Here is a 26,787-nt window from a genome sequence, read left to right on the forward strand (position 1 = left end):
TTTTTACGGCAATAAGGAAGAAATGGACGAAATCACCCTCCTCTCCATAATATACGACCCCGTATAGGAACTCTCCCCTGAAAAAAAGAAAAGAAAACCTGAAATCCGCACCACCCCAGATTCGTGGGGTGATGCCTTTAAAGGCAGCATATCACGAAATTAATGTAGTGTGGAAACCTATTCGAAAACATGGAATTCGCCGGTACGAATGTGAGCGTGAGGACACTCAATTTCTCCTGATCGTCTTGAAAAACGGCGTGGGAACGCTGTTTGTTCCTACGATGTACGTTAGAGCGTAACTCTTGTACACGCTCTGGTTCCCTCAGCACTCTATTCATTTACTTAGGCTAGAGTAGGCTGGCCAGTACACCTCACAGATTCTGAATCTCCTTCTCGTTGACAGTTTTTTCAGCGACGGAGGGAGATTTAGATTTGATAGGACAATCAGGTTGACTTATTATTAATATAATATTGGTAAATAACCAAGCCATCTTCAAAAATTTGTGACGTGGATTTGTGACGTCCTAGGAAACATGGTATAGAAATCTTTGTTTGACAAAAAGAAAAAAACTTTCTTGCTAAGAAAATACAACGTAAACTACAATTTTTCCTTTAGAAGATTGGATTGTCGAAATAAAAAATCTTCAATTCATGTTCGTTCATTATGTGCATAAAATTGTAGAACATTAACTAACATGAAATGTAGGTTCAGCTCATCTTTTCACTTAGAATATTACTTTTTTTTGGAAAAATTCATTTTTCAAAAAGGAAGTCTATATTTTAATATCGGAACTGACATCAGACAAACGATATTTCAAGTAATCCTGGGTTTCTCGAGAATTTTTGGAGAATAATCTAAAAAAAATTTTAGAAAAATTTTTTTAACAAAAAAAAAAAAAAAAAAATAAAAAAAAAAAAAAAAAAAAAAAAAAAAAAAAAAAAAAAAAAAAAAAAAAAAAAAAAAAAAAAAAAAAAAAAAAAAAAAAAAAAAAAAAAAAAAAAAAAAAAAAAAAAAAAACTGTCTTATTACGACCAGAAGAACGATGACAATCCGCAATACTTCTGCGATTGTACAGGTTGTGGTGCTTCTGTTTCTCATTTGGCTTAGATTAGTTGGGTTGCCAATGTTGGGACGCTGGGCGACGACTGAATGGCTCAGATTTTAACGCGTAACAATCTGAATACCAGATGAACCGGTCAAAAAAACCAGATGTTTCTCATTCTTTTTTCTGGATTACTACACACAACTGAGGTAAAGAAGTTCCCGCAGAATATCGGCCTCCGGTCATGCCTTTCCTGAGTAATTAGCGATGGAGTATAACCTGAAGATCACCGTCGGGGGTGCCCAAATAGCATCGTACTCAGCGTTAATCAGGCTCATGATCGCGAACTACACTCTTTTCCCCATCACTTCATGAGGAGATATATCAAAACTCTCAACTTCATGACATATCTTCAAGAGAAAAAAGGTTTTACGACTTCTACGTAAACTGATGGGCAGTGAGCCTCTTAGGAGTTTCATTGTTAATTCCAAAAACAATTTCAATATAGACCCTACACCTATTTCTATCTACATCGATTGGTTTCATACAGTGTGTTTCGACAACGACGAAGTTACTTTGATTTCAGCATTTTTATCAATGTGAACAATTCCTCAAATAGGCATAAATCAAGAACAAACAAAAATAGTAAACTGCTGGAGATCAGCAACGTGACAACATTTGGATGTGCATAGTTTAGGGTCTTATGAAATCCTTTCCTTCGGCTCCATTATGACAACAGAGTTTCCACGAATCACAACCATTCCGAGTGAAACTGGATCACCGTTTTTCGGGTACTCAATGGCATCCTAGAAAATTGAGCTTAATAGGAAATCATTAGCAACGGAAAAGGAATTTACTGAAAGTGAGTACAAGTAAAATGCTGAATGACCGAAGAAGCATAATATGATGCTAACTTCCTAGACAACCTTGTTCTAGCTTAGTAAACGGTTAAAGCTACTGTGAATACAGAGTGTTCAAATTAGCAAGAAAAAAACTCTCGCAATCCATATAGAAAAGATATCTATTCAACTCAAAGAGATTTTGTAGCAAAACTTCAGCGATTCCTATCATTGAATGAGTTTTCTGCAATCTGCAGAATTTCACTAACCTTCCAGGAAAGCATTGTGATTCATTTCTTTCTGTGAAATTTCTTGAGAGAAAAGAGAGCTCCTTAAATCGGAAAGTCTCACACCACACCTCAGAAAGGAAAGTACTTTCACGATTAGCAGGAATGACTAATTAATTTGCAAATACTTCCACACTGGTCATGATATCTCAAAGACTTAGGATCAAGACAGACAGATTGGATGCACATGCTCCCAAAAAACTTAAAAGAAGCAGCACTCCAAAATGTCATTCGAAACATTTCTACTCAAAAGAATGTAAAATGTGCCACCACCAATCCAATCTAATCCGAAGTAAATGAAAAAAAAAATCAAAATAACAGGCAATAAGCATACGGCGACAGAATTTCCAATGATGCAAAGACGAAATTTCACCAAGCATCTTTTTAAGCCTCATTAAATTTTTTCAAAGAAGTAAAAATGATAAAGAGAAATCCTCACCTCAATAACCATGTTCATAAACGGGTCAAATCCTCTGAGTACTCCTGATACACGACGATTTCCATTGAGTTTCAGATCCATTTCCTTATCCATATACTTCTTTAACTCCGGTGGGTGTGTCTTACTCATTTCTTAAAGAAATGTGTAGAGTTACATTTAAGAAGAATGATGGTCTCAACATCAAACAAGAGTAATTGCGAAGAAGCGAAATTGAGACCAAAAGCATGCAATTTAAACGGTTTCCATTATGGCTGGACACAGCAGAACTACACAAAGAAATTCACAACACATTTCAGGACTATTGACTATTCTCACCCATCCGTTTCGTATAAAAACTTTTTAAAGGCAACATTCGGAGAAATTTTCGATCTTAGGTTTCACCCAAATGTAAACAGGTTTCAAAGAAGTTCGGCTTAGCTTGCTAGCGTCACAACAAAAACGTGAGGCACCTCAAGAATTCGAATCGATCAAGATCATTACATTGATCAGTTTATAAGACGAAGCATTTCCTTGAAAACCCGCAAAAAAAAAGCGAAGCACTGACGAATTTATCCGACGCCGCAACTGGTTACACCAGAATGAGTGGTGGAATTTACTTCCATTTCATCATTTCCACAGTTGCATACTCGGAAAAACTGAACAACCTGATATTCCTGGTCACCATTAAATCTGTAGAGGATTTCTTTGTGACACTTGCAATTAACCAAACCGTATCTATTACTAAAGAGAACCAACACGAAACATTTCTCCGCACGCTGCATTCAACTACTACAATATTGACACTACATTTGGAACCCAGAACATCTTTATCCTTGAAGATAACAGTTGGAAACATTATCCTGAATAAGGGAAATATACTGACGGGAACCCCATAGAAGCGCTGATAGTTACACCCGAGTATATCCGCCTAATGAAATCCTCCGATTGAGATTGCACTTCACTGCCACTCACTTGCAGTCACCCCTAAAGCTGATCTAGAAAAAAAATGTGAGCTCGAAAAAATTGACTACTAGAGGCTGTAACGTACAACCTAAACATGGAGTCACTGGCATCTGTTTCTACCAAATGATAAAAGATAAGAAATGAACATAAAAGGATAAGCAGCTGCACCTCAGAAAAGTGAACCTATACATGAGCGTGACTTAGATATGACTGGGCCTCTAGTTCTTTTTCCTACGTTTCTTTTTCAATGAAATACGACAGCAAGAAAAAGGAAAGGAAAGAAAAGAAAAAAGAAGTTAAAAAAGAGACATTTGTAAGGAAGAAAGAGAAGCAATAATGACTAATAAATCAGAAGTAACAATAGATTCGAGCAGTGAAAAATTAGAAGCGGGCCAAACCCGTCCAGCTCAGTTGCACCAAGCAAAAGTAAAGCTCCACTCAGCTTTGCAACTACTTCTTCATTTATTTACACATCACCACAGGTGCATGTAAATCAGTCGAAGACCTCAGCATATATTCGCAAGAAGAATAGAGATCTACTTATGTCATGCTGCTAATTATTTTTAAAGCAACGCATTGTTTTAGTACAGCAGAAACAGAGCTACAAATAGGATGGAAATGTTGATGACGAAAAAAACACTGCCGTCGTCAACATACGTCCTGACAAATACTAACATAAACAAAGAAAAATAAAATAAAACAAACACGACTAAATGTGTTAGTTTGCTATCTTCACAAGGCAACATAGCAACACAAAGAGTTGGCGGGATTTTCAAAGTTGTACGAGGAAACTCGTCCAGTATGCGATCAAAGTGGTTTTTTTTTGTGCACGAGATTTCTCTTGCAAAAACGATTGAGCTAACCTCTTTTCTCTCTGCATCTTAATTAACGATACGGAACTTGAATACACTGTAGTTTTCCTTAGTTTGCGTGGAAAAACTTAGTAGGTGATGCTTTGGTTGAGGTAACACATTTGCACAAATCATAATCATGTACAATCCATGCACACTGGCTGCATGTGTAGTTTTGCACCGACGAAACAAAGAAAACAGATAGGAAACGAAGAATGGTGGAGACCGGTACTAATGCTGCATAGCCCTAGCAAGGATCGTCATCTCTCAACCAGATCCACTCACTCTAGCGTTGACCGCAGGAGCAACACAACCTTCGCAACATACTTTATCCTAAGGAAGAAAACGAAGATAGTCAGTCAGACCGAATGAGATCAACATGAAGATGGTGTGTCCGAAATGGCATGAGAATTTCATGAGAAATGTGCTGCTATGGTCGTAATTACGGTTCAGCCGTGAACTCGGCCGAGGAGAGCTCGCGCTATTTGAAACCGATTGTTGCATCGTGAGGTTTGCGCAAGTGGTATCGTATACGTATGAGTATGTATGCATGTATGTATGAGCAAATGTATGATGCCGATAGTTTCGTGAATGTAAGATTTGCCGATACCTCGAAAATGAAACGAGGGTCCCTCTCAATTCTGCGTCATGGTGATTTTGACGCGTGCTCGCGCGAAAACTGTAGCGGCGATTCCATAGTCATGAGGCGATACAACTACCATTATTTTTTTTCATTCATGTTACGCTCAAGTACGGCAAGTGTGCATAGGTTTTCCTAAGTTGATTCGAAATGGTCCAGTTTATGACTAATACAACAAATTGGTGAATTGGTGCTTATAGAACGCCGGGAATGTAGTGCCGCATTCTGAAATGATGCGGCAGTGATCTGAAAAAGCAGCAAACTTGGTGGCAGACCGATTTAGCCACAATTGTGCTGCTATGCAGCTTCTTTAGAAACATGCACCACTTCTGAATGTAAAATTCCTTTTTCTATCAGCACCAATTCACCAGATCGGCGGTCAACGTTCCGCGGTCTATAATTGCTTTAGCGGACATAAAAGGCAGTCGACATACTTGTTCTCTGTTCTGGAGAAAACTGCGTAGAAAAGTCCTTTCAATTCCAGAAAGGAACTTCGTTTTTTGTCGTTTTATGACTGAAAACTGTGCGATTTAGATTGGCCTTGAAAGATCACTTGCATTTCTTTCGATTTACATTCCATATAGTTGGAATCGAATCTCTTCTACGGAATGACTTTGACATGGACATTGACCGTTTGGTTGAAAAGTAGAGGAAAGAGGAAGTGTGTGTCAAAAAGAGCGAGATCGTGTGTAGTACAGTCAGGTTAAAACGACATGGAACTCCTGCACGAATGCATGAGCGGCTGCCTCCGAAACGGTGCGGTGAAGCGTAGCGGTTAGGATTTAGGTTCCAATAGAGGGTACACTCGGTAGCACCAATCATCGGTGCAGTTCGCGATGGTCCAACCCCGATCCCAATTGCTAGTTCCGTCGCGTCGCTTCAAGCGCAGCCGCGTACGCAAATGCACTGAGCTTCATGTCGTTCTGACCGGACTATAGCAGGCTCTTGACGGTCACTCGGATGAGCACATTCTGCCCCGACCATACACCATTTGGGGATCATTGGAAACTGAACAATTTTTTTGAGATGTGAATTGAGGTTCACAAATTACTGTGCCTCTGTGGAAATCTTCAGAGTGGAGGAAATTCTATATTAAGACAGAGAGAAGAGGATGGTGGATGTGAAGTGGTGTGGCAGAGTTGGTAGCTGCGGTCGTCGGATTGAAGGGATGAGTAAAGGTCCCAACTCGATCAGAGCTCCACTGTGTCATTTTGAGCACTAGCCATTACGGAACTGGATCAGGCTTTAGGTGGTTTTGATCAAACTGTATGTAAACTCGCAGAACACTTGTATGATTACGATACAGTCGAGTTAGAAACTACACATATGTGATGGATTTACGTAACCTTTCTAACGTGTTTGGTTTCTAACGTTGAAATGCTTGGATTGAGAACGGCTGCATTTCAGTCATTACCCATCCAGTTATTCCTTCACAGGACATCATAATTTAGACTCAACCAGCGCGGCTGCGCTTAAAGGCATCACCCCACGAATCTGAGGTGGTGCAGATTTCAGGTGGAGTATTCGTATACGGGATGGGAGACTAATGAGAGTGGGGTGATTCCGTCCATTTCTTCTTAATTGTCGTAAAAAAAAACGGCCCGGAAGATGCGGCGCCGCATGAGGCTGGCGCGCTCCAGTCGAACTCCCTGTAGAAAATAGTGCGCCAGAACGCCTGAAGCCGTATCTTTCTGGCCGTTTTTTACGGCAATTAGGAAGAAATGGATGGAATCACCCCCTTCTACATAGTCTTCCATCCCGTATACGAATACTCCACCTGAAATCCGTACCACCTCAGATTCGTGGAGTGATGCCTTTAAAGCGGCGCGGCGGAGATCGAGGTGGGACCGTCGCGAGCTGCAGCGATGATTGGTAATAGTAAGAGTCCTCCCTCAGTATTAACCACTGGGCTCCCCCCCCCCCTTCCAAAAAAAAACACAACAAGATGCTGCTTGATTTGCACTAATAGGAACGAATATGTATTAGGTTGTAAAATATCCTTTGTTTTTCATAAATCTCTCTATATGTTTTTTTGATATGAAAACATCATACGTTGTTTGACCTGGATTTTGTTCCAATATTAACTTCAAAATATTGCCATCGAAGTCTTAAGGGATTTTGCAGGCACATCTCTAAAATTTTTTTGTTTTTTTTTTAGATGATTCTCCATTATCAAGGTGAACAAAGAAGATTAGACGTAATGTGCCCTACACTAGTCTGCTGTTTAGACTAATCGAAGTTGTGCCCACGTAGCGATGACAAAGATGTCTTGTTTGGGTAACCTACTGTATGCATAAATAATAACAATGGGTACTATGTACCTGGCCAGAGACTTTTTATGGCTCAGCCTTATAAATAAATATATATATATATATTCTTCGCCAAACGTGTTCAACCATGCTGACGTGACGCGTCCGCGGCGAAGGCGAGCACATATTCCTAGGAGCATATCAGCTCTTTGCGTATTCCCTGCATATTAACGCCAGGCCTACAAAGCAGGGGCTTAGACACTCACAATAAACCTCAGCCTATGAACTAAATATCAAGAGGTTTTGTTTTGTGAATACTTTTTTCTCATCAAAAGCATTGCACCTTGCATGGTTTTCACTTTTTGCTACAGTGACATCATTCCTAACAGTACATGCAATATGTTTAGGACTTTTTCCCATCCATGGATCTTCTTATGGTTATGTTTTCTCAGAATTCTAATATTTCAGATCGTTTCATGTTGCGTTGATCAACACATCAATAGGAGTGAGTCTCTTTTTTTCTGCCTTTTTTTTCGGCTCACACCTAATTCGTTTCGTTTCTAATTGTGTATACAATTTCGACAGTTGATCCAGTGCTGATCATGGTAGATAGTCACTTGGAGAATTCAGCTGCAGTGCTCCCAGATGAAGTACATTGTCCTATCAACACCGCCCAGCCGTTGCCCACTGATGAATTTTCGTGGTAGGCTCTTTGTCAGGCGACTTTATAATTGTCGCCTGTTTTGCCTTTATCATTTCTTATAATGTTTGAAGAAGATTAACAACAAAAATCGAATCAAGTTTTTTTTCTTCCAGTGACAAAGAAGAAAATCTGGATTTAAATGGTATAACTGACCAAGTGGTTAACGGGTTATTAGCGTACGAGGCAGTTTTGCGTCAACAGCTTGAAACTGTTACTTCGGTGAGTAGACTAAGGAAGAAACAATCTTGATCTGTTTGAAGGATCACTTTTGACTAAGTTGAACTGTGTTCCCCTTCCATTACTTAATTTATCAGCACAAAACCATACCATAATCATACTATACATTATTTTGTTTGTATCATTGTTTGGTTTTTTCGTCACCGCGATGTAACGTAGATGAAGCGGCTAACGAGTCCTCTCAGCGTTCCTGTTGATCAGGAGTGGTGCATCGAAGCATGACGTAAGCATGATGTAGGATGCCATGGATCGATAAACGTGAACTAAAATGAAATAAGGGAAGAACCTGTGGAATAGCCGCACTAAAATGTAGTGGGCTTGAACGGTTTGAAACATGGTGCAGTTGCGTAAGCGGCTCTGCTCGTAGCGGCGGTGTGGAGAAAGCAGTTGCGATCAAGGTGGGAGCATCGCGAACTGTCGAGTTTTTCCTCACCCATTTTGCCATATTTCTGTCAGGTCGTGAGCCCATTAAACTTTTCAGTTTGATAGGTTTGGCTTTGTGTTTAGTAATCTTAGGCACTATGCGCTGCTTCTGTTTGTTTATATTTCCCCACGGTCTCATTTTAAACTGCACATCTGTGAAGTTCTTGCTAACTTTTTGAAAATTGAAGTGTGGGTGCAGGTGGTTCTCCTTTTTGTAGTCGGTGCGAGCACTCTTTGTTGCACTGGTTTATGTTCAAGTTACAATGTTTTTTTTAAATAGAATTTTCCTAAACAGCTTTTGTTGTCTAGTACATCCTTGTCCTAATGGTGAGCACAAAAATAAACTGTGAAATTTTTAAAACTTCAAATAAGACCCTCGAAAAGCGTCATCGGCTGAGGAATAGAGAAAACTACTCACTCAGAGAATTTATCAGCTCAGAGAACTCAGAGAAAAAAGAGCAAAACAACGGTATTATTATTCAAGACTACAATGGTACGCTAATCTCATACCCCCTCTTATATTTATCCTTAAATTTTTCCGTTTCTCAAGAATCATTATGCAGAGGTGTGCATTAAAGGCATCACCCCACGAATCTGAGGTGGTGACCATTTAGGTGGGCTTCGATACTTGGGAATAGGAGGGGGTGATTCCGTCCATTTCTTCCTAATTGCCGTAAAAAACGGCCCGGAAGATGCGGCGCCGCACAAGGCTGGCGCGCTCCAGTCGAACTCCCTGTAGAAAATAGTGCGCCAGTGCCTGAAACCGTATCTGCCGGGCCGTTTTTTTTACGGTAATTAGGAAGAAATGAACGGAATCACCCCCGTTCTCCATAGTCTCCGATCCCGTATACGAATACTCCACCTGAGATCCTTACCACCTCAGATTCGTGGGATGATGCCTTTAATTGTGGAGTTTTTTCTTCCACATTCCAGGCTCGAAAACTCATCGAGAGAACGAAGCGTGAATCAAACGAATTTGGTTGCAGTGGACGTTCATTATTGCAGAAGAATATCGATGCTTTTGCATCGATAGAAAAGGTTCACATGAAGTATATGAAGGAACACGCATCCATCATCAGTTGTTGGGAAGCAGCAGGACTGCGTCATTCCCTCCGCAACGGGTCGGTTGTGTTCTTTCTTTTTTTAGTAACGAATTTCCTGTAGCGGAAGAACGCTTCCGCTTCAGATATTCACTTATCCATTCGCTCCCAACTTTTGTTTCTGTTGCGTTTGTCTTCCAAATTTCCTTTGACAACTGATTTGGACTTCCCTAAGGATTATAAGCGTAATATACCGAAATTTACTAAGTTGGGATCTCTAGGCATACGGATAGGAAATATCTGGTTTAAAAATGAGCGCGATCACGCCCAATTCTCCCTAGTAATCCAGATGTGTAATATAGCATTAGTTGCACCCTTCGCTCGAAGCGGCGGTGCGATAGAGCGTAGTGGTTAGGATCGAGTAGGGACCCATGCTAACATTCTTTGTCGTTGCAGTTCGCAATGGTCTTAACTCGATTCAACCGCTATCTCCACCACTTCATCTTCGCTTGGAGCGCAATCGCTTATGCAATGCAGTGTGCTTGATTTCGTTTTGACACTACTGTACGTATTTGTGTTCGCATTGAGGATTTGCAAGCCTCCTCCCTCCAGGTTAGATATTTTGTGAAAAACGGCTACAGTATTTATGAAGCTAACCTATGGAGGTCCTCTGTAGTTAAGGTTTCATTTACGTTACGGAGAAAATTGAAAAAAAAACGAGGAAGGATAATGTCCCAGGCGTATCAATCCGCTTGGAACAAAGCGTTCAATTCAGAATTTGAGGTTCACGAATGCGTATCTAGCCTATACAATGACGCAAATACAATTTGCGGGGGATAGCCGATGCATCAAACCAGTGTTTTTATCCTTCCAGACAAGTCTGGCACCAGCTTAACCCTGGAGGGATGAATGACTCTTTTTCACAAGTTTCGGAACATCGAACGGTCGTGCATTCGCGGCCATAACCTCTTACCGACGGCACTACGCCCACCTGTGAAAAAAAACAAGGAATCAATATTTTTGTTTGAATGGCTATTACATTTCGTAATTGGCATATGTTGGAGTCCACATGAGAGAAGTTTTATTTCGTCTCAAAACATTAAAAGGGAACCGAATCGACACTTTCGTGCAAAACCATTTTGCACTTAAATAATTTTAACTAAACTCACATGAAAATTCTTTTTGCTAACTCCCCGTATGTGTTGCCTAGAGAAAGAATCAGGTTTCCACCATTGAGTCACCACTACATATACGCAATGTTTGAGAACTTCATCCTCATAGATTTAGGGCCTGTATGAGTGGCAAATCAGCACCCACCTCGTCTAGTCTCGCAGACGATGATAACATCATGGTCCTTATGGAAAATCTAGTCGAATTTACAGCAAAAAAAGAAGGTGACCTTCTTGCAGTCGAAGAGGAAACTGGAGGGTATATGTCTGTAGGAGACGAGAACACGGTATGCACAGGAGGTTCATAAAGACTTGTACTTCCACTTTGAAAATCCGTCTTTCCATTAAGACTACTATTTTGGGAATATTGCATGTGATGTAAATATTAAAAACAGAGTGTAATATACTAATGATAGTAACAAATTTGCAGACAAGAGTCGCTACGATAACTAACATTTTTAAAATACATACATTAACGTGCTATGCTACACTACGAGTATTTTCTTTGTATTCCTTCGCTTAGCTCTTCACTACACCAAATGAGCTTTTAGTGCTTCTAAAATCTGTACTATCTTTCTTGTGTTTAGACTTCGACGCGGGATAACCAGCAAACGGTAACAGAGCGCATTACAAGAGAAAATCTTTCAGATGTTCTACGTGGAGGATTCGAAGAAGAGGTTTGGACATTTTGTAACTTGTCACAATCCTTTCAATAAATTCGCGAGAACAAATGATTTTTATTTGGTGATTCTACTGATTGTTTGATGGCAGAGAGTATGGGATTTGCTGTAGGTTTTCCTGTTTATTACAAAAATCGTAGCGAAGAATCGAAGAATAATCGAAGCGCTGATTGGTTTGAAGTTTCTTTCGATGACTACACTTTCGCTTGAACAGAACTCACTGCGCAGCACTGATCTAATATTAGAATTAGAGTATAGAAGATGTCAATGTTTCGATTGTTTTTTAAACGAAGCTGTTCAAATCTAGTATGTCTTTAATGCAAATAGAAGCACGTATTTCACATATAAATATTTATTGCAACGAAAGCATAATGAAAGAACATATAAGTGTCTGTGAACGATAGCTGTCAGAGTTGTTCACTGTAGTATTACGATATCACGGTTAGTGTGTTTAGTTAAACAATAATGAGGGCTCTTCTGTATCAACCTCACGTGTTTGTGCTTCGGATGGCGAGTACGCTTTGGATATGCTTGATGAACAAAATCAACGACAGCAAATCGAAAATAGAATAAGAAGCAGTGATGAAAGCACTACGCTGTACAGTCAAGTGGAAGAGGATCCAGGGCAGGTAATGGTCTAATTATTATTCACTGAAGAAAGTTTCCAGCCATAATTCCGCGAAACAGGCATTGCTGTTTAGGGTTTCTTTATGGCTTACCTTTTACTACGAAAATCCCGAATGTGATTTTTTTCCGAGCATTATAAATGTAAAAAATAAATGCGAAAAATGAAATTATCACTCACTGTAATAAATTCATGGCAAAGCAAAAGCAAAACTATGCATAAGAGAACGACGGGTAAAATGTGGTTTTTTTTTGGGGGAGGACATTCAGTGGCGCCCTTATTTCTCGAAGTAAATAATTAAATCAATCGGAGCCCTAAGACCTAGTCATTAGTCTTAGAGGATCTATGATATGTAGGCTAAAGTTACTAAGAGAAAAAAGTAAGTTAGAGTATCGAGAAAAAGGGCGCCACTGAGTGTCTAATTACGGGCGTATTTCTAATTATGAAGGACAAAGTACGGTGGGGTGTAAGGGATGAGGATGTCATCTGCGCAAAATAATATCCTGTTGGTTCCTTGAGCTCTGTTACTGGATACGCTGTGTCTCTCGCTTGTTTTCGTGCTTGCTCTCCTCACATTCACACACTCTTGCCGCACCTTTCACGTCTGGTTCGAATCCTTTTGGCGCGCTGCCCTGCACCGCTTGACCTGCTACAGGCAGATCCTTACTAGTCTGGGATTTTCGTTCACAGTTTTCTTTTAAATGCATAGAATTGCTACTTTTCCATTTTCACACAATTTCTAAATGCTAAAGGATTGTTTCAGCTGTTTCCCGTTTGCTGTGCCTCTTCTTCACCGTCGTTGTCTCGTCGCAATTCATCATCTAGTCTCTCCAGCGAAGAGGTGATACGAATCACTCATTCGTTTCGTCCAAAAGCGGTCAGCTTTATTTCTTCTTTTGTCATACTCCTGTAGTGGACGAAAATGTTTGCAGATTAACGTTGTGAGCGTGTATGAAGCAGATGCACCCGTATTAGATCCTGACAACGTTAATCGGGGAGGAGTTTCCCATTCAAACGGAGTTGCCTCGATAAAGAAAGACTATAGAAGAGGTTTGGTGGAGCCAAAAATGACAGCCGTAGGAAGAGAGACCGAAGAGAATGATGTGACATCAGAGTGAGTGGCGTCGCTTCGAGGAATTAGTATTTTCATACCAGTTTGATGCCTGGCATATTCCATTTTTAGTGAGGATGTCGTAGAGGTGGTTAGTGATGAGGATCTGGAAATGCAAGAACTGATACGACAGGAGAAACGGGCTCGTTCTGGAAAACCTGTGAGCGAAAAGAAGAAGGTGATTTTTATAACTCTTTTTTCACTATTTATTTATTTATTTGCTATTTTATCTTCCTTTGCAGTATCTCGAAAAGTTCTTTTTTCGACAAGGCGACCGTGGTGTTATCCGGTTTAACAAAAAGCAGCGATAATTGCAACTATTCTAGGAAGAAATCTATAGTTTTTAACGCGTAGAAAAGTAGGTTTATTTGCAGAAACGGTCAGCTAGGAAGCAGAAGAGTAGCGATGGATGCGCTGATGAAGATGTGGACCGACTTCTACGAAATGCCGATGCTATACTGCACGAAGTACCTGTTCGCAAAATTGATGAGGACTCTAGCGAGGAGTCCGAAATAAAAATGGAAGAGGTGATATTTTCTTAGTTACTTGCGGATGGCACTCAACGTGGCTATTTAGGAAGGTGTTACGATAGTAAAGGAAAAAGAGAAGAAGGAAAGTGTACCAAGTAAGACAAATGGCGCTTCTCTTTCAAAGGGTAGAGGTCAAAGTAGTTGCAAAAAAGAAGCTAAACAAGGCAAAGAAAGGACAAGGTTTGTTTACAGGGATTGCGTTTTTCAGTAGGTCTCATGCAAATCATATAAACGCGGACTAGAGATGGAAGCTGGACGTCTTCAGGTTAGAAGACAACAAAGAAGAAGTAGAAAAGAAAGATGAGGAAGGAAGTGCTTCTCCTGTCAAGAGTGAGCCCTCATCGGACGAAGAAGTGAATACCAAGCGTCGCAAGCTGTCCAAGAAAGAGGTTTGTTCGAAGTCTTTTTTACATTCTCTTTTTTTACAGCTAATTCTTACTTCTACCTTTCCCATGTTATCCGAAAAAAAAACTCAATTATGCTGTTAGCGACGAAACTTTGAGTGTTGCAACAATACTAGTCGTTGCAGAGAAAGTTTTATCGTTCGATCCGAGATATTTTTAGCTATTCTATTCATTATTTGGAGTATTTGTAGTATTATTTGTATATTTTATATAGTTTGCAGTTTGTATTTATCTGTGATTGTCTTAACCATGGACTGTTAAAGCCTAGTTTAGGGGTAAACAAGAATAATAGCACCTTTCATTTAATTTCCTGCCGTCTTTTCACATTACAATGGACCATTGATGTAGGTGGAGTCGTAATGAGGAATTTTGAGAGCTAGAAAGGTGTATCTGGACTAAAATATGAGTAATTGAATTCTTAAGGGAGTTAATGTTGTTCAAGTTTAAGTAACGCTGTGAATTGAAAAATCTTTTAGAGAGAGCTTTGCAATTTGGTTTCATCTGCCCAGAGGCTTATACGGTCTTCATCAAGTGAAGGTGACGCTTCAGAGGACGGTGCTCCGAAAAGGAAAAGTCAGGAAAGAAAAAGGTAGAAATCATTTGAATGATATATGAATGTGTATTAAAACAAAATGTTCAGGCGGCGAATTTTGGCGTCTGATTCCGATGCTAGTGTGGGTGAATCTTCGGATTCGGATGATGACAATAAGAGTGATGTGGATGATGACGATGAAATAATAATTAAAAGACCAAAATCGAAGAGGAAGAGGGTGAATATCGATGAGATCTGATTCAACGAGGGAAGTTGACACACTGTTCGCTTTAGGCTGTAGCGGAAGATGACTCCGACGAAGAAGTTTCTAAAAAGGAGAAAGGAAGCAGAGGCAGTCGTGCGCCAAAAGCTATCATGAGTAAGGATAAATTGCAACAAGAAACTTTGGATGCTGAGAAGGCGGAAAGGGTCTGTGTTATGATTTTCATCATATTGATATCCAGTTAGCGTAGTATTTTGCTGCTTTTTATTTTCGAGCGTTCACCACTACATTTAGGAGCGAAGGAAACGTCTGGAACAGAAGCAGAAAGAATTCAACGGAATCGAATTGATGGAAGGAGTTGACATAGCTTCTGCTCTAGTCAGTGGAACTAACACTGTGCAAAAACTCAAGGTGCAGTCAATGTTTTTTTCTCCAAATGAGCTTCGATTTCGTACAAAATTCAACTGAAGTTGATAATAGTGTTCCGCAATTGTCCTTTTCTACCTTACTTGCACCATTTTTACTTCCTCACTTCCCTCGTAATAATTATTCTTGATTTGTTCCCGTTATTGTGAAGTCGAGACACCCTGTGGGATTCAATGGCGGGAACAATAACGGCAGCGTTTCGAGAACGCCAGTGTAGCTTGGGTACCATACAAGTCCGCTAGTAGGAGCGGCTATCTCTAACAATTAAGCGGGCCAGTTATTATCTGATCATATCGAGTCATTTATAATGTTTTAGTCTGTTGTGGTCGACCCTGATAAAAATGGTGACCCACCACATCCAGTAGCTGTTCATCCTTCCTTGGTGTGTTTCATTTGTGATAAGTAGGCGGTAATATAGATTTGTACTCTTTGATTCATATTCAAATTGCTACCTAGGTGCGTGTGCTGAAGCCGCATCAAGCGCAAGGTGTTCAGTTTATGTACGACAGTGCATTTGAGTCCATTGAACGAGTAAATGAAGCCGGTGGTGGAGGTATTTTAGCTCACTGTATGGGTCTTGGCAAAACTTTGCAGGTTGGAATAGACATTTTGTTTGTCTCTGCCATAAGTATTCTTTCTGATTTTCAGTTATTTCTAGGTTATCACATTTCTTCATACTGTGATGACACATCCGAAGCTGGTAGAATATTCGAAGAGAGTACTTGTAGTAGTTCCAAAGAATGTTGTGTTAAATTGGTTCAAGGAGTTCCAGAAGTGGCTTGAGGATAATGATCCGGAACTAGCTGTTATTGACGTATGTGTTCTTTTCTCTAATTTCTCTAGTTTTCGCAGTTGTTACCTCTCTTTTTTTAGGTCATGGAGCTCGATTCATTCAAAACGTACAATGACAGACATGCAGCCCTTGAGAACTGGTACAATTGTGAAGGTAAACTCATACGTTATAGTAGTTGAACAACTTGCTTGTAGATCTCTATCTTCTTCCTTCCAGTTCCTTCTGTGATGATCATAGGATATGATATGTTCCGTATATTGACGCACGACGATGAAGATAACAAAAAGAAACGGGGAGGACAGAAAAAACCTCCTTCGAAAAGAAACAAGCGCCTTTTAAAACTACAACAGCAGTTTAGAGAGTTTTTGCAAGATCCTGGTAAGGATTACAACAGTTTCAACTCTTTTTTCAATTTCAAGCGGTTCTTTAGTGCTTTTATCTAGTTGTTTTTCATGCTATCTTCATATATAACATCCAGTGTTGTTCTTCTTGAGGAGTTCACACAGCCTTGAAGGCGCTCTATTAATTTCGATGACACTTTTTGTTGGCTAACTGGTAATCTATTAAGGTCCTGATTTGGTCGTTTGTGATGAAGCTCACAAGTTGAAGAATGACGATTCAGCGTTGTCGAAGACAATGGTAAAAATCAAAACAAAGCGACGGATTTGTCTCACGGGAACTCCTCTTCAAAACAATTTGATGGAGTGTGAGTATTTAGTTCGGAGGTCCATAGAGGAAAATGTGAAGCTGGATTTGCACTTTGCGTAGTTGGACCTGAAAAGTAGAACATTCCAGTGACCCTTAAGCTCATCATACATCAGGCCAGAATGATTCTGCCTTTTTAAAACACTCAAAATAGTGCATCCTTTAAAAGCAGTGTTTTTCACTAGCAACGATAAGGTGTGTGGACGAAAAGTAGAAACAGCTTTTATGGCACATCCATCGAGAACTGTATTTTTGTAATATTCTACTGAAGAAAGGTTAGTGCTGAATTAACGATTAAGTTAATAAGGTTTGGACGGAAACCAGTGTTTAGTAGTAGTAACTCATTATGCTCGTGGATAATGGAAAGGAATTTTAAGGGCAGCATTTCGTAGCACTTACTGCTAAAAACACTTCAAATCTCCATCATCATTATTTCATCGCTTATCAAATCAGAGTTGTGCCTATTGTACAGAAATACACACTATTTGGCACTGGACTTTTGTCGACCACTGGTGCCAGTGGTCTTTTTAAGTTACACTCTGTTCATAATTGTTTAGAGTAATAAGCGCTAAAAAACGAATATAGAGAACTCGGAATATTATATAATGGTGTGTTATGAAATCAAGAAAAAACGTTGAACAGGAGCTTAAGCCATATTGTGCCACACTAGCAAAAATGTGCGTGGAGTGAATGAATGTGAGCTGCACTGTCATTAATAGGTTAGAGTTAAGCATTTCGCCACTTTCTAGGGAAAAATTTCTTTAGCTAGTGTCCTCTGGGACAATTTCAGGAAAAGTAGGACGGAAGTAGCTATTGAGAGTTTGACACTCTCTTTTCGCTTCTTAGAATCTATGATCTGGTGGTCTGGGTCATCTTTTTTTTCTTTTGTGAACATCTGTCATATTTCTGTTTCCTAAGAAATGCCTACTGTTAATTCTTATCTTTAGATCATTGCATGGTGAACTTTGTGAAGCCTGGCTTGCTCGGCACAAAAACTGAATTTGCCAATAGATTCGCGAACATTATTATGCGGTATGCATTATGATATTTTCTATTGCCACTTTTTTTCTTTTTCATACAGTAATTTAAGCGGTCGAGTGAAGGATGCCACTCCTCTCGAAGTGAAGTTTATGAAGAGACGATGCCACGTGTTGTTTGAACATCTGAAGAAATGTGTAGATGTAAGATTTCTTTCTTTTTTCCTATTGACCAATGATGGTGTGCTATCTTATCACTTTATCTTTCCTCCCACACTTAAGGAGGACGTTCACGGAATTTTTAAGCTTTATATTGCTCCATCAATATGTAGAAACCGGAACATAATTGAAAAGTATTACAGCGAAAACGCGCACTTCATTTTGCGGATTTGGAATGGAAAATCGGGGTATTCAAAGCCCTCAGCCTCCAACAACATGCATGACAAAATGAATTGAGCACTCTTTCAAAATCAGGAAACTTCCACAAATATAGCCTTGAAACAAGTTTCTAATTGATCAGTAAAACATTCATTGTATCTTTGTCTACGTTCTTTGAGTTGCAAACTACACCTCGGGCTAAGAACTGATGGAGAAATCCAACATGGAATATTTCTCCAAACCTTTCCTTCTACGATTTCTTTAGAAAAAAAGAACTTAGCTGTTATAGCGTAAAGATTACCGAGTGCTTATGGAAGCGATTCCCCCGAAACAAGAATATGTAATCAATGTGCGGTTAACTCCTCGCCAGTGTCAACTCTACAGGTAGGTCATGAAGTCTAATTGAAGCTTTTTGGCGTTACTAGAGAGCGTTCTGGCTGATAACTTTTAAATGATTCAGGGCGTTTTTGGAAGGTGTTGCGAACGATGGTGCTCGACTGTCTAAGCGTCTTCTTCCTGATTATCACGTTCTCGCCCGGGTGTGGACACATCCTTATTTGTTGATTCTACACGAACAAAAACAAGAAAAGGAGGTAAATCACATGTTTCGACTTATTTTAATCATCCGTATCTACGAACATATATTGAGTTCTCTTATTGAAGCGCATGCTTCGTGATGAGATTTTGGAAGATGAAGATTTCATTGACGATGGATCAGGGACAAGCTCTGAGTCAGATGGAGAGGAAGATGAGGAGCGATTCAAAAGAACTCGCAAAAAGGGACCTGGTAGAAAGTCAAAAGAGGAGGATAGCGATAGTGATGTTATCTTACTGTGAGTCCACTGATGAGCGTTCTAAAAGTGCATTTCGTAGAAGTAAATATATTCAGTTCCTCGGACGATGAAAATCAATCTGTAGTCGAGGATAAAATAGCTCCAAGGAAATCACGTAGGTTGGAAGGTGAAGAACCAGAGCTTGAAGGCCGTGATGTCGAGACTCCTCCTGAGTACAACGGGTGGTTGGTGAAAGAATAATTATAGTTTATAGTTCTTTTTCTAAGTTTGTTCATCTCTTGTGTTTGGGTTCCTTCTTTTAACACGACTTGTCTGTAAAAAAAAAACCTTTTTGTTTTCAGGTTTGCACAGTCTGGTTTGGTGTCGCCTGCAGATCGTGATGACTATACTCTCAGCAATAAACTAGTTCTTTTAATAGAAATCCTTAAGAAATGTGAAGAAATCGGCGACAAATTGTACTTCTTTGGTTCATATATGTGGAAGATTTTTTTAAAAAAGTGGTCTGCACTTAATTCTTTACAGATTGGTTTTTTCCCAGTCATTGGAGTCATTGAATCTAATTAAGAAGATGTTAGAATATTTGGACGAGTCTAAACAATGGTTTGCCGATGGTCACGAAGCTGTCAAAGCAGAAAAAGAGGTGAATTATACGGATAACCATGAGCTTTTATTTCCTAAATTGATCCCTCTTTTAGAAATGGGGTTGGAAAGAGGGTCGCGATTACATGGTAATTGACGGGTCGGTACAATCTGGTAAAAGAGACACAGTGCAAGAAAAATTTAACAATGCTAGTAATTTACGCGCAAGGTAAGTTATCAGTCTACCGTGACAGCTCCCGAGGAACTCCAGAAAAAGTAGTGTAAGTCGTACATTTTCTGAGTTGCTCCAGGTTAATGCTAATATCCACTCGAGCCGGTTCTCTCGGCACTAATATGGTGGCAGCTAACCGGGTGATAATCTTTGATGCCTGCTGGAATCCTTCTCATGACACTCAGTCACTCTTCCGTGTATATCGCTTCGGGCAAACGAAACCAGTGTACATATATCGATTCATAGCACAGGTAAATCAATCTGAAACTTTTGCGCATTCTTATTCTCTGAAGACTTTTTCGTGCAGGGTACAATGGAAGAACGGATTTACAAACGTCAAGTTATCAAGGAATCAACTTCAATGCGGGTTGTTGACGAAGCTCAAATTCAACGGCATTACGATGGACACGACTTGGAGGAGCTCTATTTGTCTGTTCCACGAATTCTTCTTACTCGGTTGTTTCTAGCTTTTTTAAACGTTCTTTTTAAGATTTGATCCTAATGAGTTAGATCCCACCGATGTTCAAACACGACCAAGTTTTGCTCCTCCTAAGGTGATAAATTTGTTTTAATTTTTGATCTCATCGAAGCTTTATTTTCTCAACATTTTGTGGTTTCCTTGTTGTATCAAAAATTATTTAAGGACCGTCTTCTTGCTGAGATTCTGCTAAGTAATAAGGATTCTGTTGTCGACTATTTCCAACATGACACCTTGTTTGCTCACGTTGAGGAAGAAAAGCTGTCAGAGGAGGAGCTGAAAGAGGCTTGGAATGATTATGAACGTGATAAGGTTTGCATGCATGAATTTTAGATTATTCTTGCTGTTAAGTTGGAGACTGGAGTTGTGTATTCACATTTTTGTAAACTGTTCAAATGATTGGCTGATAATGAGTAACTTGAATTTTACAGAACATGAGCGCATACGGACGTGCTGGAACTCTTGGAATGCCAGCGTTTGGAGGAAATCCTGCTTTGGCTCAGATGAGCGCATATCAGCAAACATTATCGCAACACATGCAGCAGCAGTTTGTGCGAAATCAGGTGAGTTTCGCGGTCCACTAAAAGTAGCCTTGTGCTGGAGTATCACCACTCATCTGGTTCCTTTCAAGAATTATATGAATAATAACGAGTTAATTAACCCACAACTTGATTTCATTTTTTACTTTAAGGTATAATAATTACTGACTATTTGATTAAGTGGGAAGAGTGAACAGCATAATTCATGGTCTTGTGTTTGTTATCTTCTTTCTTCATTTCTACGCTTTGGTTGCAGTTTTGGTGTTCTTTCTTGTGCGAATCGCTGAACCAAATCTTAAATAACTCTTCGATTTTGCTCATTTTTCTTATTGATTATACGTTCTCGCAAAGACGAATGCTATGTGTTTTGGTGTTCTATTGTGCAACCTATAACCGACAACAAAAGTGATTTTTTTTCATTTGCGGGGGGAGTTTTCTTCATAGAAGTTGGCGAAGTTTAACACTAGAAATAGGGTCGCATACTTCGATTTTTTTCGTGGCGGTCACTGTTGATTTTTGAAGTTGCAGGTATTTTGCCGAATGAGCTTCTCACAAATTTTAATGTGGTGCCGAATTGTCGAGACTTCTAACGATCAAAATATATGCAGTTGTGTACCATACTTTCAGAATTACGGTCTTTTTTGCGGATCTTTTTTTTGTTCACTGTTTATACCTATATATAGTAGAGTCAACACGATATGAAGCACGGTGCAGTTGTGTAAGCAGTTGCGGCCGAAGCGATGCGGAGGAGCGTAGCGGTTAGGATCGAGTCGGAACCCACGCTAGCACTTTTCGTCGCTAAAGATCGCGATGGTCCACATCTCTCCACCGCGGGGGTTCGAGCGCAGCTGCATACGCAACTCCACCGTGCTTCAAGTCGTTTTGACCAGACTATATCTCTTCCTACTTTTTCAACAAAATTAGATTATATTTGTATTATCTGAATAAATGTATCGAATACATGTCTTTGAGGCTTTACAACAGCTCAACCGTGATGTTGTTTATGTGAACTGCTTCAATATTCCTCTTATGGACCACGATACTGCGATGAAGGTGAGTTTTTTCATTTTGCTAGTAATGCTAATGAAAATAATTCCTTTTTTAAAGGTCACATACTTGAAGAAGGCTCTCGAGGATTTGCTACCTCAGATTCCGCACGAAATGAGAGGTGGCATTTCGGAGTTCAATTCGTATTTCATCAACTTCATAACGGTTAGTTTCTTTTTCATTCTTTTAGTATGGTTTCAGGGTTTTCTACTAGTACATATCGAAACGACATCTCTTTTATATTAAACAAATTGTTAGATCGGTTAATAACCCAGTGTTCGAATACTGTGAAGCTATCCCACATATTTATCAGTTTCACTTTATAGCAAGCTGTGGAAAGTAGACACAATCCAGCATGGATGCTGAACCGAGCAGTTTCTACATTCCGGACCGTGGTGAAACTTGTGAAAGATCAGCCAAGCTGCAAGCAGACCCTTCGCCATCTTTATGCAAGTACCAGTCAGTTTTTTGATCCAACAGAAGCTCCTCCTTGATTGAAAATGTAAGTTGTCTGTCTTATCATTTACAGTTCAACAGGTGCATAGATATGATTTTACTTGTAATTTATGTGATTGTTTTCCTTTTCTAAATCTTTAATCCTTGACTATGGTTCGCCGTATTTTTGGCTTCGGTAGGAAGTAGGTACATTCCGCTGGTACATTTCAGCCAACTCCTTTCGTTGTCCCTTTCTATGTCTCATATTTGTATGCTTATTGGTTTGAACGAAGTTGAAACTGTTTAGAACTCACTGGTGAGGGGTATTGTTTAGATCATGTTTTATTTCGAAGATCTCCTTGATTAGTCGACATTTACGTCTTTTTCCTAATCAAATAAATATATTGTGTCTTCCACAGTACATAAATTTTCCTTGATGGTTTATTAAGACACTGTTAGAGGTTCTTTTTTTTTTGAAGAAGCGGTTTGATTTCACTTCAGTTTTTCTCTAAGTGCATAGCGAAGAGCCAACCATGCCCCTCCCAACGCGACACTGAGACCGATTATAACAAACGGAGAGCGAATGTAGAGATCTGAACGTAAGATCATAAATTAAGTCAAACTGATCATATTGTTTGATATGCAGCTCACATTGCTTGAGTTGATCGAAGATTATGAGCCGACGACCTCCACAAGAAGCACAATATCGATCAAACGGCCTTAAAGACAACGAATAGGTTGGGATAAAAAGTTGAGAAGTTATGACTGTCATATATGCGTAACCTGCTATTATGTGTAAAGGTCATGGTCATTAAATTTTGAAACATGACATTTGTGTTAACGAACGCGAGAAAACCTAAGGGACACTTTGATCCCTAGGCGGCCCATCCTCACTGATCCAAGAGCGCCTTCATTCGTTTCTTTTCCTCACAATCGTTATCTAAGAGGATGGTAGATCTCGCAGAGGCAGACCTGAGAGCTCAGGTCTGCCTCTGTTTACATCCTACTGCGAACACTTTTGCTTATCGGTCTTCATCAAGGCGCTTTGTATCCTTTGGAATCCACTCGACATTGTTTTAGTCCATCTAAGATCCTTCATCCTTTATATGACCGGGATATCTAGTGTCTAGCTTCCAAAGTATTTGGTTGCTAGCATAGTCCAGTGATACTGTAACAAAAGATGATGGGGTATGTGGGCGCATTTAGAAAAGGGCGCAGAGAACCACCGGCTTTCCAAGTAGCCTCGATTCTTGGTCCACGCTGCGCAACGAGAAGCGATCTAGCTTCGCAATTGTCTCTGAAGTATACTGGGAGCAGTTCAGTAGAAATTCTTGCATCAAAAATGCTAAAATCCTGTAGTCTCTACACGAAGAGTTACGGCATTTAGCAGACATTACGAAGTTTTAGAAGCTTCTCGACTCTATCAGTTCAGTGATGCATAAGGGCGATTGTACCATCAGCTCATGATCAAATGGTTCCAATTGAACGGTTCTGACCGCTTTTTCAGTCACTTTGCTGCCAGAGATACGAGCTACGGAGACAAGGAGCGCTTCTTACAAAAATTTCTGGAATCGCTCAGTGTATGTCCTAAGCAATCCGTAGTGCAATTACAGCTCTCATCTACTTCGGGTAGCGCCAAAAATTGATAACCTGCAGGATAGAAGAACGACCAGGATGATCAACAATGAGAAATCCTCGTCAAATATGACGGTTTTCTTTCATTTTCTTTCAGGAGGTTATCGGTTGTGATGATGATTAAAGGATGAGGAGGCACTAGGATATAGTGCACAGTGTTGACCCTATAAGGATAAAATCCCTACTCGTTCGACTTCAATTCAGAATAGTTCGAGGTTTATGAACTTCTGTGCAGCCATACAATGACCTGCATGGGCGAGTCTATATACGACAGATAAGTGTTTCTGTCCTCCCAGACAAGTCTTGTAGCAACTTATCGGCTCCGAAGGAATGAAAGGATTGGTTGGCACTGGATCAGTTCCGAATAATCGATCGTACAGTCGAACTTCTCACCGACTGCACTGCACCCGCTTAATTATGTTAGGATATATTAGTGGTGATTGTGAATAGTCTTACATCTCTACTTCTTAATCGGCAGGCTGGTATTATTGCCTGATGCGTTGTGCGCAACTTCGCCGAGGCGCGTCGCCCAGCCCTGTCCAAAGCTTCTTATTCTACAGCAAGAACTCGCTCAGAATCCTTCCATTCGATACTGTTCCATATCTTGCGAGACTCCGAGTCTCGCGTGAACTGCTGATCGACACCGAGTGGCTCGAGTACATCAGGTCGACAATGTCCAACAATTCACCACAACGGAACGTGGAGTTGTTACCAGGGATTCCATGCCCCCCTCTAGGTATTTGAAGTATCTGGGTTGTGCTTCGGCAGTATGCTGGACAATAGCATTTTTCGCAATGTCTGGATAACTTCCACTATGTAACTATGCAAGTTATGTAGCTCGTACATGCTCAGAGGATATACTTAAAGGCAGCGTACCACGAATCTGAGGTGGTACGGATTTCAGGTGGAGTATCCGTATACGGGGTTGTAGATTATGGAGGCTGGGGTGGTTCCGCTCATCTCTTCCTGAATCACTGCATGCAGCCGGCCCCTGAATGCTGTTTTGTACGATGCCTTCTATTGCAGCGCGCCACCTTTGCACGCGTACCGTCCCTTACTGGCTATTGGGGCAGTCCGAATTGATTTTCGACAAATCGCAGAGCAGAGGCGGCGCAATGGGTGGTGTTGCTATAGATGGTGTCGTACAAAACAGCATTCTGGAGGCGGCTGTTTACAGGGATGCAGGGAGAGATGAGGGGAATCACCCCGTCTCCATAATCTACGACCCCGTATACGCATACTCCATACTACTGAACTGAAATACTGAAATCTGATACTGAAATCCGCACCACCTCAGATTCGTGGTATGCTGCCTTTAAAAGCTTGATTGTATTTACTATAGGCAGGGCGACCGCGAGCAGGTACCAGTCAAATTCGTACGCGCGATTATGAGCAGAACTGTCTACAAAGTTCTTATGCAAGACTTTCTACTCAACCTAATATTTTCGACCCGCAAAGACAGGATTTTATCCTTAAGTCGAAGCAGAATGATTTGAACCAATTCTGGTGCATTTTGGTATCGGTGTTCGAACATAATACCTGATGTTTGCACTGCAATATCTACATGAGAGATTGAGACGACATCCACAACGACGACAGAACTGATCCTAAAAAAAGAACTGGTTCTGTAAACTGGTAAAAGTTGCAAACTTTAACCACAGTCCGTGATATTTCACGTGCAGATACATGCATGTAAATATATGAATTAAAATTAGCATTACTTTGCAACTGGAAACTTTCCATTCTTTTCTATTCTTTTCACAACTACAAAGAGAAGAGAGTCCACGTTAGAAACTAAGAGCACGCAATTTTTCCGAAAAAGTTAGTACTTAGCAATATGTAATATTATGTATATTAGGGTGCAAATTAATAGGGAATTCTCGAAATCTACAGATAGAGTCCTAAAACACAAAATGCATTAGAAGTGAAGCTAAACGTACAGACTTATCTGCCGGAACAGCTTGACAAACTGGACATGCTGAGATAGCAGAGGATTCCGAAGCACTTGAGACCTTTCCGGACATAGGGATTCTGAAGAGAAACACTTGGATATGTCTGGTGATGCAATTTTCAGCTATGTAGGACAGAATGGTACTCAATAATTCGAGGGGATAACAATGAGGATAATGAAAAGTGGGAAAAAAGTGTTCTGGAGATAACGTAATGTTTCTGAACACTCCTAAGAATTCCTTATCAAGCACTGCGTACGTGTGTTAATGGTCAGAACACCGAGTCACGGCACTGGTCCTTCGTAGAGTGGAAAAAGTTTTATGTCAGATAAATTGCGCAACTAGGGATAAATACGGTCGAGAAGGAACGGCCGGATGTGTGCTGTAATTGGTGTGGACGGTCCACCCGGAGGATGCTGAGCTGAGCGAGGATCCCAACGCTTCACTTCGACTGCAACCGTCTTTGTTGTGGCCGTTTTGACCCGACTGTAATTGAGAACACAGGATTCTGGTGGAATGTAAAGGATTTCATCACATGTTTTTATAGCCTATCTATACTTTCTTATTTTCCAAGAGTTTTAATTCCCACCCTGTCGAGTTTATGTGCTTTTTGAAATTACTAAATCGTCCCTTGCTTTACTGTTCGCGTGACTTATCCCTGCTTATTCTCATTCTACTCTTTTTTCGTTGCTGGATTTTCTATTGTTTATTTGTATTCATTCCTTGTCTCTCACTCTGAGCACGCCTTTGAGCGTAATAAATAAATAAATAAATGAATAAATAAATAAACATGTGGCATTTCAGGTTTCTTAAGATGAATTGAAGAGAGTATAATTCAGCTTAAAATAGGTTT

General features: G+C 40.1%; 3 protein-coding genes across 4 annotated transcripts; 1 reads left to right on the plus strand and 2 right to left on the minus strand.

Moving 5' to 3' along the window:
* Positions 1 to 1,744: 1,744 nt before the first annotated feature.
* Positions 1,745 to 2,737, minus strand: RB195_007144 (uncharacterized protein; the record flags this gene model as incomplete). Its single annotated transcript, XM_013435214.2, has 2 exons — positions 1,745 to 1,849; positions 2,609 to 2,737. The coding sequence occupies 2 exons, from the start codon at positions 2,735 to 2,737 to the stop codon at positions 1,745 to 1,747; spliced, it is 234 nt and encodes a 77-aa protein (XP_013290668.1).
* A 4,462-nt stretch (positions 2,738 to 7,199) lies between these two features.
* Positions 7,200 to 22,409, plus strand: RB195_007145 (uncharacterized protein; the record flags this gene model as incomplete). 2 transcript variants are annotated; one of them, XM_064180624.1, is made up of 41 exons in its annotated part: positions 7,200 to 7,256; positions 7,759 to 7,795; positions 7,876 to 7,993; positions 8,107 to 8,212; positions 9,587 to 9,774; positions 10,981 to 11,149; positions 11,450 to 11,539; positions 11,998 to 12,171; positions 12,931 to 13,044; positions 13,100 to 13,281; positions 13,351 to 13,456; positions 13,653 to 13,805; positions 13,855 to 13,988; positions 14,074 to 14,197; positions 14,689 to 14,801; positions 14,853 to 14,982; positions 15,039 to 15,173; positions 15,262 to 15,378; positions 15,710 to 15,775; positions 15,850 to 15,987; positions 16,052 to 16,207; positions 16,267 to 16,339; positions 16,403 to 16,564; positions 16,755 to 16,892; positions 17,839 to 17,923; positions 17,982 to 18,072; positions 18,536 to 18,630; positions 18,707 to 18,839; positions 18,910 to 19,079; positions 19,136 to 19,264; positions 19,382 to 19,495; positions 19,563 to 19,680; positions 19,736 to 19,848; positions 19,931 to 20,102; positions 20,159 to 20,280; positions 20,342 to 20,405; positions 20,495 to 20,641; positions 20,761 to 20,892; positions 21,841 to 21,921; positions 21,976 to 22,080; positions 22,242 to 22,409. In XM_064180624.1, the coding sequence occupies 41 exons, from the start codon at positions 7,200 to 7,202 to the stop codon at positions 22,407 to 22,409; spliced, it is 5,019 nt and encodes a 1,672-aa protein (XP_064037481.1). The 2 variants fall into 2 exon arrangements, with proteins under 2 accessions (XP_064037481.1, XP_013290670.2); XM_013435216.2 differs by lacking the exons at positions 7,200 to 7,256; positions 7,759 to 7,795 and having other exon boundaries at positions 7,893 to 7,993.
* Positions 22,410 to 22,842: 433 nt separating this feature from the next.
* Positions 22,843 to 26,009, minus strand: RB195_007146 (uncharacterized protein; the record flags this gene model as incomplete). The annotated part of the gene is made up of 4 exons (XM_013435217.1): positions 22,843 to 22,943; positions 23,002 to 23,069; positions 25,525 to 25,592; positions 25,926 to 26,009. The coding sequence occupies 4 exons, from the start codon at positions 26,007 to 26,009 to the stop codon at positions 22,843 to 22,845; spliced, it is 321 nt and encodes a 106-aa protein (XP_013290671.1).
* Positions 26,010 to 26,787: the final 778 nt, after the last annotated feature.

The sequence above is a fragment of the Necator americanus genome, chromosome I (assembly GCF_031761385.1).
Source record: "Necator americanus strain Aroian chromosome I, whole genome shotgun sequence".
NCBI lineage: Eukaryota > Metazoa > Nematoda > Chromadorea > Rhabditida > Ancylostomatidae > Necator > Necator americanus.